General features: G+C 49.2%; 1 protein-coding gene across 6 annotated transcripts in view; it reads right to left on the bottom strand.

The window, feature by feature from the left end:
- Positions 1-13,643, bottom strand: part of Tenm2 (teneurin transmembrane protein 2) — an 856,557-nt gene that overhangs the window by 625,318 nt on the left and 217,596 nt on the right. For all 6 annotated transcript variants that reach the window (XM_069993966.1, XM_069993969.1, XM_069993971.1 and 3 more), the window contains exon 3: positions 3,383-3,672. In XM_069993966.1, the coding sequence (XP_069850067.1) occupies positions 3,383-3,608 (226 nt within the window). In that variant the 5' untranslated portion in view covers positions 3,609-3,672. The remainder of the gene's footprint in view (positions 1-3,382; positions 3,673-13,643) is intronic.

Raw genomic sequence — 13,643 nt, 5'->3', positions numbered from 1 at the left:
CCGGTCCTGGTGCAGTGTGGGGCCTGCAGACCAGAGGCATGAAGAGGAGAAAGCAGAGTTCCCCTCTGATGCGCACCCCGCAGCTCGGCCCCCCTCACTCCAGAATCGGGGAGGGCCAGGTGTGGCAGGCAGCTCACGCGGGCGGGAGCTGGGCTTCCCTGCTGCATTCAAAGCAGCATCCGTTTCCCAGGCTGGCCGGGGGGCTCAGGATGGCCCGGGGATCCGATGCTGAGTCCTTGTGGCCAGGGGCATTACCTCCAGGACCGCTAGGATGCTAATTAGCACAGGATTAGTCACTTACTAATTACTAATTACTCCGGGGGTCACAGACCCCGGGGTCAGCCGCTGTCTTCCTCCACACCGGGAGGATGTGGAGTAACAGAGGCCAGACAGGTAATTTGCATAGTTTCTACTTAAGAGAAGAGGCTGCCGGGAAAGAAGAAGGCAGAAGGAGGTTCTGCACGAAGAGCAAAGTTGGGCACGGTCGGACGGGAGCTTCCACGAGCTCCTCCCGCTGAGGTCTGGCGCATTCTGTCATTAGATACTCCAGCAGGCAAGCAAGGAAAAGTCCGAGGAGGCCTGACCCCGGGCACCACGTCCCTTTTACTGCCTGGCAATTCTGTGGTACCCCGAGCATCTGCAGAAACTGTCCAACTGTGTTTGCCAAACTTGCTCGGATGAGAGCAGAGTCTTTGTTCTGTGACAGCGTCTTGGGTTTTAAATAAGAATACCACCAGGAGATCATCTTGCTCTGATCCTTGCTAATGCACCTCTAGGTGAAGAATCACTAAAATGATCCTGTTTTCTTTCTTTTCTCTTTTTTTCTTTTTTGATTTCATGAATAAGGAAGCAAAATGGGGAAATGCATGATATTTCACAAACTATTGTCACGACTGAGTGTAAAGTTTATTTTAACCCTCTCTGCCGTGGCTGGGTTTCGAGTGGCCTGTCTGCCAGGCTGTATCCTCCTCCCTTCCCCTCCATAAATAAGTGCTTATTTACTTCCCGCAGAGTTCAATTTTAGAAGCCATCGGAGGAGATCTACTCCTCCAACCCCAGGCTGCCTTTCCGTGCATAAATTCAGAGATGTCTTCAGAAGGAACTGCACTTGCATATGCAAATACTCTCCCATGCCTTTTCAACTCTTCTTGTGGATTGCACACTTTGGTAATTCATGCAAACACATCACACAAACAAATATGGGCTCAAGAGCAACACGGCACCGTGTGTGCGTGGTTCACGGTAAAGCCCGAGTTTGAGAGGACCACGCCACTGCCATCGTTCCCAGAGGAGGAGGAGGAGGACAAGGGAAAGTATGGAGACGAAAGGGGTTATCCGACAAGGAAAAATCCCAGCACAGGTTCCCTTTTGCGTAACCGTTAATGAGGGAAAGGTTGACCTGCCCATTGGACAGGGCCGCAACCTGGAACCTACAACTCCACATACAGAGAAAGAGGAGCCAGGATCGGCCTTTGACCGAGACTTAAGAGGAAGGGGATCTATTTCAGCCCAGAATCATGAGCAACAAGAACATACGTGCAACACCACATCACACACACACACACACACACACACACACACACACACACACACACACACACACACCCCTCCAGCAGAGTGGAAAGAGCTTCAGACCACATATGTCATCTCTTGCCTTAAAGGATCTCATCTCAGCGGGAAGAAGAGAAGAGGCAGGTGTCCCAAACCATCCGTATTATACACTCAAGGGCTCTCTATTAATTACATGAGGAGAGTTCTTGTTCCTTTTTTTTTTTTTTCTTTTCCCCCTAGTTTCAGCTATCTGCTATTGGGGCACAGGTGAGCACTAAACAAAATAAAACATGTTGAAGACATTCCCTTATCAAAGGTATTTTGATCTGGAACAAGTTTTCCAGCAGCTCCTTGCCCGTCACCTACTAGACGTTCAGGTCTGTGTTTCATTTCCATGAAGATAACTCAAAAAATGAGAACAAAGATCAAATAAAGATTGCTTCCGCCGAGGATCTGCATTGGCCATGGGAGCGACTGTAAGCGTCTCTCTGTTGATTTCCTCAGTGCCTTTGTTAAATACAAAAGTAGGAGCTAGCCATAAAAGGGAATATATAAAACTTGTTTTCGGATTAATCTCTATACTGTAGATTTATAAATTCTGGGCATCATGCTGATCAGTCATATACAGATGTATGTTTTCTATGAAATTGTAAAAAAAAAAGAGAGAGAGAAGGTAGAAGTCATTTAAGAATGTAAAGGAGCTAAGGAAACAGGGCTGGACTCCTGAGGTAAGGTAGCTCATTACGTGGTAGTATTTACAGCTAAGAACTCAGAGCAAGTACAACACCAGGGTTATAAGATAAAGGATACAATCACCTAGCAGTATTGGGCCAAGACCCAGGATATGGGCAGAGTGACCCCTTTCTGAGCGTTTACCACAGAGTGTGCATCCGTTCATAACTCGCCGAGGTCTGGTCGTAAGGGAGGGGTGAGGGACTGAGCCTTAGGCTCCGCCCCAGCACTGCTTTTCCTCCGGGTGCATTTGCGATAATGCTGGGGCAGAGATAAGAGGATTCTTCAGGGACACCAACCACAAGGAGCCGGCCGCCGGCCACATGCCTGGAGGAAAAGGTCCCCCCCTGGAATCACCCACTATCCTACCACAGGCTTACGGTTTGGTGAACGCAGGAGGGAGAGAGCTCCCTCGATAAGTGTGCCCACCTACACTTCAAAACACCAAGAGGGAACATAGTAACTCAGACTTAACAACCCATAAATTCCATATAGTCTGCAGAATCATACACGCTCACCTCAGGTAACTCTTAACCAATGCGCTTCCGTTTGTTTGTGTGTGTGGCCTTGATCTCAGGGTCCTGAGCTTACTTCAGCAAGCATTCTGCCACCCGAACCTATACCTCAGCTCCTTTGCATTTAGATTGTGTTTATTTATTTATTTTTCAGGCAGGTTCTTGAGGTGACTTTGCCTGGGCCAGCCCTGAACCACGATCCTCCTGTCTTTGCGTCCGGAGTAGCCGGGATTACAGGTGTGGTTCACCAAGCCTGGCTATCTGTACATACCAAGGACCAATGCACCACACAGCAGAGACTTGAGCTGGCATGGGTCCCGGAGAGTGGTCTCCAGGAAGAGGCCGCCCACCCTGCCACCCTCCCCAGAGCTCTCTCTCGGGAATACGTGTTCTAGAGCCCAGGGTCTGCTTGGGCGTGGCCTCAGCTCTGTCCAAATCCAAACCCATCGCGTCAGATCTCCAAAGGCAGAGGCCACCAGAACCGCAGAGGGTCCGGCTGGCACGGACAGGGATCAGGCCCCGTGGGGGGGGATGGCATGTCCGCATGGGGGTGGGTGGGACGGGGGGCGGGGCAGCCCACCTACCTTGTCTGGGAAACTCGTCGGACTCGCGGTGCACCAGGTCGGTGACTCGATTGCCGTAGTGCATCCTGCTGTCGTGGTCGTAGACCTTCAGGGTCTCGCTGGAGCTGTAGGACTTCTGCGTGGGCACGCGGCAGTCCTCGCTGTCCAGGGAGGAGCTGGCGTAGCGACACTCCTTGCCACACCGGCCCCGGGTCAGCGAGCGGTGGCGACGGTCCTTCACGTCCATGGTCAGGAGAACAAGGTCAGACGCCTCCGGCTGGCCAGCCCCGGCCCCTGTGGCCCCCGCACACCTGAGAACAAGCAGAGGAGAAAAACGCAAGGCGGGTGAGCAAACGCGTGCAGCGGCGGCTTCTCAATCGACAGCACCCATGAAGAGAAAGACAGATCTCCACCCCCTCCCCCCAGCCCCGGCCCGCACCATGTCTCTACACACGCCGCACAGATGCTTTTAAACCACCCGTTTAACTAGAAGGAGGCGGCGCAGTTAGTGAGCGCCGCTTTCCTGGGTTTGGAGTGAAGGGGGAGGGGAGGAGCTGTAGTAAAAGAAATGAAAATAACATAAAATGGAAACCAACGAAGCCTCCTCTTTTGATTTTTCTGGATGTCAACAGATGACGGGGTAATTCTGCGCGATCTCGCTATGAAGCGATTCAAGCCAAATTGATTTTAATCCTTCTTTAATTACATTTTTTAACAAAAATATCAAAAAGACAGTTTGCTGTAGAAGGGGTAGAAAGAGAACCAATACCGGGGGGGGGGGGCAAAAGAAATTAAGTAAGAAAGAAAGAAAGAAAGGAACCACAGTGGAGCTGATCATGACTATGGATGGTTCACAGAGTAACACATCAACTGACAGGCCGGAAGAAAAGTAATAGATAAGGTGTTGTCCTTGTTGTTCTTTGTTGACATCTCAACAATCTTCTAATACCTTTCTTCGTACTTTTTCACAAGGCTGAGTTTGAACTCGGGGCCTCGGCCTTCTTCTCCCTCTCCCCCCTGCTGCTTCTAAGTTATTTTTCTCAGGGAGGGACTCAAGTTTTTGCCCTGAGACAGGTTCAGGTCTGGATCCTCCCGTCTCCTCCTGCCGTGTCGCTGGGATTCAAGGCACCCATCACCACATCCAACCCTTCCTCGTTTTTTTTTTGTTGTTGTTGTTCTTTATAAACTGAGCCTTTAACAAAACCCCGAATCACGTTCTGTCGTCTGTGGGTCTGCGTCTGGACACACTGGGTCACCGATCTTCCTAGAGAACCCTCTGGGAAGAATCAAAGGCTGATAACACAGTTAACAGGTTCCATCACCTGCTCACCAGCCGACGCCGTGCTGACGCCCACCTGGCAAAGACACTCAGTGCAGAGACAGGAAAATGGAAGCGTGGGGAGGAGCAGAGACTACGAAGGGGAAGCGGGGAGGAAGAAACCTTCTAAGGCAGGAGCTGGCAAGGCCGCACCGCCGCCTGTCACTTGACGCCCTTGGCTTGGACGTGCATATGCCGGGCACGACTCAGAAAACAGGAGCCTTCTGCCCAGCAAATAACCATAAAGCCATGCGGCGTCTCCCAGCTCCAAATGATAGGCTCTTATTGATTTCATTTGCCATGTAAAGCACATGGGCCACAGGGCCAAGGCCTGGACAGAATGGACAAATACACATTTTAATTAAAATGGAAAATACAACCCGGAGCCCAGATAATGATTTTTTTTTCCTCCGGGCTACTGTTGCTCACTGCCTCAATATGTCAGGAGACACTCGGGGCGCGGATCCGGGGGCTGCAAATCCTCTGCTCTCTTCTTGGCTATTTACCACATTGTACCAGGCTTGTCTCTGTCAACGGAAGCACTACACTGTACGCCCGCCAGCATGGGGGCCAACAGCCATCAGACAAGTCACCCCTGCTTTGTAGTTCCAAATCAGAGCAACCTCTGCAGCCCTAGGATCCTTTCCTCATTGGCACTGTCTGTATACGTTAACAAATATGGCCGGAACCACCGGAAATACACTTGCTTGACAACTGACGGTGGAGAAAGATGGTACGTCTAGCATCAGTTCCCGGACAACAGTGCTATAGAAAACAGCAAGAAGACCATGGGAGTCTAGAGCTCTGAGACCTGGCGGTAAAGGCTCTGGGACCTGCTGGGAAGATGCACGGGAAGTTCGAGCGCTCAGTGTGAAGCCAGTGTCTTCTCATTGATGCCTCCCACCCTGGCCGGTCAGTTCCAGTGAATCACTTCAGCATGAGAGAATCCATGCCGTAGACTGGACACACAGCATCGGGCCCTCCCAGAGCCCTGCCACGCCATGACCACCTTCTGGCTACAGCTGCCGTCAAAGCTCACTCCTGGCTCTTCTACGCTTAGTTCCTCCATCAGCGAAAAAAATGGGGGAAGGGGGAGAAGAATCACAGTTTCTACTTCATGGGTTTTTGATACACATTAAAACGGTCTCACAGCAACTTTCCCAGAGTGCTGCTAGCTGCGTCATCTATAACCACATCACATAGGGGCGAAAGAAGAATTCGATTTTTTTTAGACTCCTCTGATGGAAAAGAAGAAGCCTTGACTATGTAGTTACGGAGGACGGGAGGGCGGCGATCATGGAAATGCTTGCAACTCATTGCTCTAGTGATAACTTATATATATTTCTCAAGGCATGATTTTGCTAAGTAGCCTAGGCTAGCCTTGAACTCAGGATGCCTCAGCCCTTCAAGTCCTGCGGTGATGGGTGCACACCACCCTAGCTCCAGTCTTTATTCTTACTGTCTCCTCGGCGTTCCTGACCCTACCTTCCCCCATGTGGGACGGCCATCCCTCAGCAACGTGAATTCACTGCCCACGAGGGGAAATGGCGCGCTGGTCCTTCAGAGCGGAGGCCACCAATTCACGTAAGGAGACGCGTGCGTTAGAGCTTGCTTCTTCTAAGAGGTCATTAAGATGGCCTCAGAGCGGTTGGAAAGACGGCAACCTACGTGATTACTCTTTTTCCCCCAGGCCTCCACCTCTCCCGCCAGTGATGAGGGGCAATCACCGGATGGAGAGCATCTCTGTGACGCGGGGAATCCGCTCCGTTCCGTCCCATCCCCCTCTCCCGCCTGGAACAGAGTTGAGAGTTCACACGGACTACAGAGATCCTGCCTGTGAGCCGCTGTCTAATTCACGAATGCCCTGAGCTGTAACGCTGCTCACCGTGAACATCTCAGAACGCCCGTGTGGGATCGTGTGTACAGGCATGTGCATTACGGTGCCTGTGTGAATGATGCACAACAGACAGCTCTCTGGGTAAGGAGTACTCCAGGTCCTGTTCTCCTCATCAATCTCTGGCCACACCCTGGGCTTGGACATTTGCTCCACTTCTAGTTTTCTGAGGGTTCACTGGAGATGGGAGTCTCATGGACTTTCCTGCCTGGGCTGGCTTTGAACTGTGATCCTCAGATCTCAACCTCTGAGTAGCTAGGATGACAGACGTGAGCCCCCAGTGTCCAGCTTCTTAAAAGATCGCAGAGGCCAGGTGTCTTCGCTTAAACAGACAAAATGGACAATGCATAACCCTTCCTGCACTCTCTCAAATGTGGTCTTTTTCTCCAGAGTCTGGGCAACCTAAAAACTGCATTCACAGAGACCTTTCATGTGTGTGAAACCCCTCCAGGATTACTATTTATTTACTAATATGTCTATGATATCCTTAGCAGAGGATCAAAATAGCTCATTAGCTAGGTGCATATGACCCTATAAAATGAAGCTGATTAAAATGAACTCCAAGGAAAGGAACAAGGGGTTTTTATATAAGGTACTGTTTGAAGTTATTTCTTTTTCCTTCCTTCCTTCCTTCCTTCCTTCCTTCCTTCCTTCCTTCCTTCCTTCCTTCCTTCCTTTCTCTCTGTCTCTCTGTCTCTCTGTCTCTCTGTCTCTGTCTCTGTCTCTGTCTCTCTCACTCTCTCTCTTCTTTCTCCCTTTCTTTCTTTTCCTTGGTTCATGCCCTGTTGTCACTGTGTTTTTGATTTCCGGACCATCTGTCCTGTATGTAAGTTTATCTGATTGGGGGAAGGGAAAGGGGAAATCACAGAAATGGCAGGAGAAGGGGTGAACCAATGTAGCAGCAATACTCACTAGACACTATGTTGGAGATGAACCTTACAACTTGCGGGGGGAGGAGAGTTAGAGGGGAGAAAGCAGGAGAAAATGAGGGAGAGGGTAATACTGCTCAAAAACGTACTCATTACCTTACGTATGTGATTGAAACCCCTCTGTTCACCACCTTTACACAAAAATAGAGCATTTAATGCATAGCCTATGAAATTAAGAAGATCGAGCAGAGGGGATGGGTTGGGAGGGATGGGGAATGACGCCAGGGGTGGCATTGATCACGATGCATTATATTAAATTTAAGAGAAGTAAAGGAAGGGGTAGGTTGCGAGGTATGGGTGGGAAGGTTAAGGGAGGGGGATACTGATCAAGATGAACGGAATTCATTAACTGCTTTGCTGGGTGGCAACTCCTTTGCACAACTACTTGAAGATAATAAAAGAAATTGTTTACAAGATGCATTGCACTCAGGAGCTGATTTGTAACTCCTTGGTACAACTAAAGGTAACAAAAATATAATTTAATTCATTAAACATCAAGAAATAGAAAGCACCCAACAAAGTTAATATACAGATGTCTGTGCATAATATACAGATGTCTGTGCATAATATACAGATGTCTGTGGTAAGCTGAGCCAGGTTAAAGGAAATGCTTCACCTGCTCATCCCCCAAAGCAAGGGTCGGACGCATGGATATGAAAAACCAACTCTCTCTAATGTTTCCAGTGTCTTCTCCCAAGAACGTGTAAGATCAATTCTGATCACAAACACACTCCAAAATATTTAGAGAGAGAATATCCCCGTGACCCCTGGGCAGACCCTCGAAAATCTGGCCTAAAAATCTACAAAAGTGGAAGACAGTGCCCGTGGTAATTTAATACACTAGTAAATAAGAGGTCAGAGGCTATTTGCTTTCTGTTCCCCTGTGCGATTCTATTGATATGTCCGGGGATAAAAATAAAACAAAACAAAAAAAAAAACAAGCCTTCCTTCTTCCTGCCCAGAAATTTCACAATGGTGTTCTGCTCTCTCCATGGTTCTGCCAAAATAAATAAATAAAATAAGATAAAGCTCAGCCGTTTGCACATGGAAATGGTGAAGGTGAAGCCAAAATCAATTATGAATTGTGGGATAAGGTGTGTTTCTACGTTCTCAGTCCTAATCAGGAGTCTGAGGATGATCACCTCCCAGCGAGTCTAGATATTTGCCGTGACAGGGCACCTACAGATGCATTCTTATGTGAATCGTGATGCATGGGCGGAAGTCTACATCAGATTGACACTGGGTCTCATTCCGGGCCTCCCCTCCCCCCCCACTCCTCCCATCCCAACTATGTCCCATTCCTTTGCCTCGGCTCACATTGGCATCCCTTGCCCTCCTCCGGTTTCCCGGGCGCCTCCTAGAGAGAGCAAGTGAACAGATGGCTGTCCTTCAGGCATCGGCGGTGTTACCCCAACCAGAAAGGCCCTCCCACCTTCTCCCCCTCCCCTCCCCAACACGCTGAGCTCAGTGGAGCCAACCCAGGAGCCTGCAGCCTCTGAACCTAATGAGGGGAGAAGCAGAGCGCCTTCCTCCCACCCGAAGAAGGAGCAGAGGGCGCCCGCCCGCCTGCCCGCCCCACCACAGCTTTCTGGGCACAGCTTCGACGTCAGAGGCATGGTTGAGTCCTTCGTTACAGGAACACACTTCCAAAGAGCCAGTCCCGAGTCAGGGCTTCCCAGGTAAGGTTATGGCTAACGTCCAACTCTGCACAGAGGTGTCCTTCGCTGGGTTTGAAGAGAGTTGAATATCCCCCCCACACATACGTGTGTGGGGAGATCAGGTCTGGTAGCCCCCTTGATGGCAAGACCTGCCTTATGGAAAAATGGGGTACCATGAGCATTGGACATGGGATCGTCTAGGAAGTGACTGCACCCATCCCATGCCGGTGCTTCATGTAACTCAGCATCAAAATCCCAGAGAAGACAACCACCCCGTCCTGCCCGTGCTTTATGGCTGTGCCTTCCTTGTAAGTCCACGGGTGACACAAAAGAGAAGGTTGGGAACTGCACAGGCCAGTAGACAGGCCCATGAGAACTTAAAAATAAGAAGATAGCATCAAGCTCAAAATCATGGATCTCCATCTTCCCGTTTCCTAATGACCCCCAACGAGGTACGTCAGTGTCTCCGTAAAACCATTAGCACTGTCATTCACAAGGAAGGTCAGGCCACGATTACTGAGGCTCAAGGAAATGCCAGTGTCCTGGGTTTGCTGTGTAATAGGACAGCACTGGCACCGCCTTGCGGGCTCCCGTGCGGATGCCAGCCTCCAGGGGAGACAGCCCTGCTGAACTGGCTGAAATAGAAAGGTGGCTTCTGATTTGTGAGAGGAGGAGACAGTTCCCTTCCTCATGCTCGGGCATGTTTGTGTACTGCTATGAACCTGGCTTCCTCGCTGCCTTTGATTGTAAAAAAAAAAAAAAAATGGAGGCCTCGATCTTGTGAGGGAAAGAACGAATAAAGGCTCAAAGAAGTCATCCAAACCCTACTTTCAAACAACACACAACTCTTTAACTCCTGGAGTTGGAAAAGAAAGCCACGGTTGAGGAATGCATCCTGGTCCTCAAAAGAGGTCGCCGGAAAACCCCAAGTCATCAGAATTGTTGGGAACCCCAGCTCCTGACCCAGAGGACAAACGAATGAAAGAAGGGCCATGCACGAGAAGCAGATGTCTGTAAGATACCTCCCCCAGACATCAGTGGGATGACATATCTTGTGCTCCACGCACCACTTCCTAACGCTTTATGGAAACAGCAGGATGTTTTTTTTAAGAGTTACAGGTTGATTTGGCCAGCGGGATGGGTTGATGACACAGGGCAGAAACAACTCAAAATATACCGAGGGATGAAAACAAAAAAAACCAACCGGAGCAATGTCATTTCTGTAGCCACCATTGGAAGGGCCACCGATGATTTCAACCATTCCCAACAGATGCCTGTTCCGTCATGATTTGCTTGGGTTTCCCTCCCCCCTCCCCAAATGATCATTACTAGGCAGGATGTAGCTGGTATTTTGATCCTTTTAATTTATGTGCTGGAATGTTCTCCTCCTTCTCAAAACCCAGAAGCCACCTCTATATTTCAGCCAGGTGATTGGTGGTGATGTACCAAGGGGTTACGGTTACATAGGTCAGGTCGTGAGGACCTTTCTTTTGAGACAATGTCACCCCTTCCCTCATTCTCTTCCAGTTTTTCCCTCCCCTCCCCATCCACAGGTTGTCGATTTCTACAGGTGTGTGATTTTCAACAGTGTTCAGTGAGGATCACTGCTGCATTTGTGTACTTTCTGTCCCTGTTTCCAGGCCCTTCCCAAAGACATATACTGAAGAAGAAACAAGACAAAAACAAAACAAGAACAACAGAGGGGAAAAAAACCCTCTAGCTCTCTTTATCCAAGTTTTAGACAGTTAAATTTTATCTTCAGTAATATGATGTTGCAAAATAAAAACGAATGAATCGCAACTCTTAATCAAGGTTAAATTCTGTGACCTCTCTTTCTGGGTTAACTCCCCGCCTCACGCATACACATACACACTTTTTTCCCCCTGATCCCCAAGTGTTTTTAAGTGATTTGAGAACAAAAATTAAATTTAAATTAAAACTCATTCCAGGGGAATTTTTCACCTCTTCTTGAGATGATTAGTGATAATTTACCATCTCACAATCACGATAAATGATCATTGTAATAAAGAGACACAGAGAGGAGAAGTTCAATTGGTGGAAGCAGGAAAGAAGTCAGACTTCCCTGAAATGGACTTCATTCAGTCTCTGTCCTCCTCTGTCTGCCAAGTTCTTCTCCCTCCAACTGGTAGGAACCTTCGAGAAGGTGGTGAGCAGGAAGAAGAGTAAGACATGGTCTCTGGTTCAGGGACCCCCCATCCACTCTGTCAAAGTCTGACCTGAGCGCAGATAAGGCTCACTCCCTGCTACACCAGGGTCTCAGTACAAGGACCACCCATCCTAGTGCGCAAGTTACCACGAGCACACCCCAAGGTGGGCAGAGTGGGCCGTTTCTCTGGGAATATGGAAATGTTTCCTCCTAAAGGAGAGACGGCCGAGTTTCACAGATGCTGTGAGACACTCCTGGATATGCAGAATGAGAAGCAGGCTGGCGGCATAAGAAGAGACCAAGGGAGCTGTATGGAGATGGGATGTAGAAAGACCCTGAACTATTTTCCAGTCCCCACTCTTCGCTCCTGCTCAGAGACCTGACTGTAATTCTGAACTCAGACGTGTAGACCCCTGGGCGCACCTGTAGAATCAGTTTTCCATTTCCACCGCAGCTGACTAGAGACAGCTTCACGTATTCGAAGCCCAGAAGGTTGCTTGACTTTGAAGTGGCATTGGTGGAAAATACCACACTCAGTCCCATGCCCCCAGTATCTCAGAATATGTCTAGCAAAGCCCCCCTAAAATTGTCATCTTCCCTGCCCTATTTCTAAAATTGGCATCTTCCCTATGCTATTTTACACACACACACACACACACACACACACACACACACACACACACACACACACACACCCCTTTTTCAGATACTGGAGATTGGACTCAGACTCACATTTGCTAGGCAAGTACTCCACCACCTGAACTCCATGACACTTTTGCCTTGGCCAGCCTTAGACTGTGATCCACTGTGTAGCTGGGATTACAGGTTTGCCCCTCCACACCCAGAACTATCCTTCCAGATCCACATGGCCTCGTTTTTAACAGGAAGATGTCTTAACTGTGACCGTAGAAGTTGTGATGTAATAAAATAGCGGGCTGGAAAGCCATTAACTCAGTTTCCATCTCACCCGGCACCTAAAAGCTGAGGTATCACCGTGTGGCACTAACGCATGCGGACAGCATGACAGGTTCAAATGGTGAGAACTGTCGAAGAAATCCTATTCACAGGTACAGCAGCGCCTGGCCAAGGGACGGGGGGCAGCTCCTCTTGGAGGAGGAGAACCCACTGCAGGGGTCCAGGGTCAGACACACCACGCTGGCACTCACGTGAGTCCATATTAGGAGAGACTATGGGGCGTGGCCGTTCTAGGTTCCAGGCTGGAAGGGAAGATATGACCCACACCCGCCGCGGTGACCCAGCCTGGTGTGCAGGTGTACAATGCACCCCTCAAAAGGCCCCGCCACCCAAATCACACCTGGATCTATTTCCATAGGCAGTCAACGGCCAGCTCATGCCAACTACGTCTATCCGCATCTGAAAATTAAATGAATAACAGCCGAGGGTATGGAGAGAGCGTGACCCCCCTACTCCCCGAGGTCAATCGCATTAATACATAAGTTGTGAACGCTTCTAGACTAGTCCTCTAGCCAAATATCAGTCTTCTGATTCTTTCCGCAAATAGCCGTATGCAGAAGAGAAACATGGAGCTTTTCCATTTCCCACTAATCCTTCAGGAAAATCAACCTGCCCCGCACAAGGCCGTGTTTGAAACAGGCATTCTGCTGGTGAGCAATTCCACATTAGGTCTGGTCCTAGCCGACAAAGACGTGCTACAAACTCAGAAAATGTTGCTTTCCCTGTCTGCAGAAAAGGGAGCCGAATTACACAGCATTCGTAGAGTTTTTTTTTGTTTTTAACAAATTGTACCCGAATAGGAGAGGTTGGCATGTGTGAAGGACAGGATAGAATATTAAATAATTTGGAAATAAACACTGGGGCTCCACCAGCATCATTTTACCTCTTGGGAAGCTTCCAGAATGGAGATTCAAATCCAAGGAGGACATGTCGAGCGTGATGGGTAGGCAGAATATGGAGACTTCCACGGGTGAAGTAAAACACACTTTTAATTCTTTGGGTCAATCTGCTTCTTTTCATTCTGGTGTGGGGGGGACAGTATTCTAGAGCTGGACTTGTGAATACATATCCATATTGCACGTTCCGGCTTGAACTCTTCTTGCTATGTGTGAGCAAGATTAAAAGTCTCCCTGTGTTGAATTCTGAGTCCTGTCTTAGTCTCTCCTTACCCCTGTATGCAAAAGGAGATCAGGAATCCTCTCACCTTACAAGGTCCGTACTTGGAGGAGGACCGGACCAGTTGCTTCTAGCAAACACAAACAAGGATGCCTGTCTGGTCACATGCACGTGCATGTGTGTACACACACACACACACACACACACACACACACACGTGTGCTA

This window comes from Dipodomys merriami, unplaced genomic scaffold (assembly GCF_024711535.1).
Source record: "Dipodomys merriami isolate MVZ:Mamm:240054 unplaced genomic scaffold, mDipMer1.0.p SCAF_44, whole genome shotgun sequence".
Classification (NCBI taxonomy): Eukaryota; Metazoa; Chordata; class Mammalia; order Rodentia; family Heteromyidae; genus Dipodomys; species Dipodomys merriami.
The sequence above is the reverse complement of the archived record's forward strand: the minus strand, read 5'-3'. Positions and strand labels throughout refer to the sequence as shown.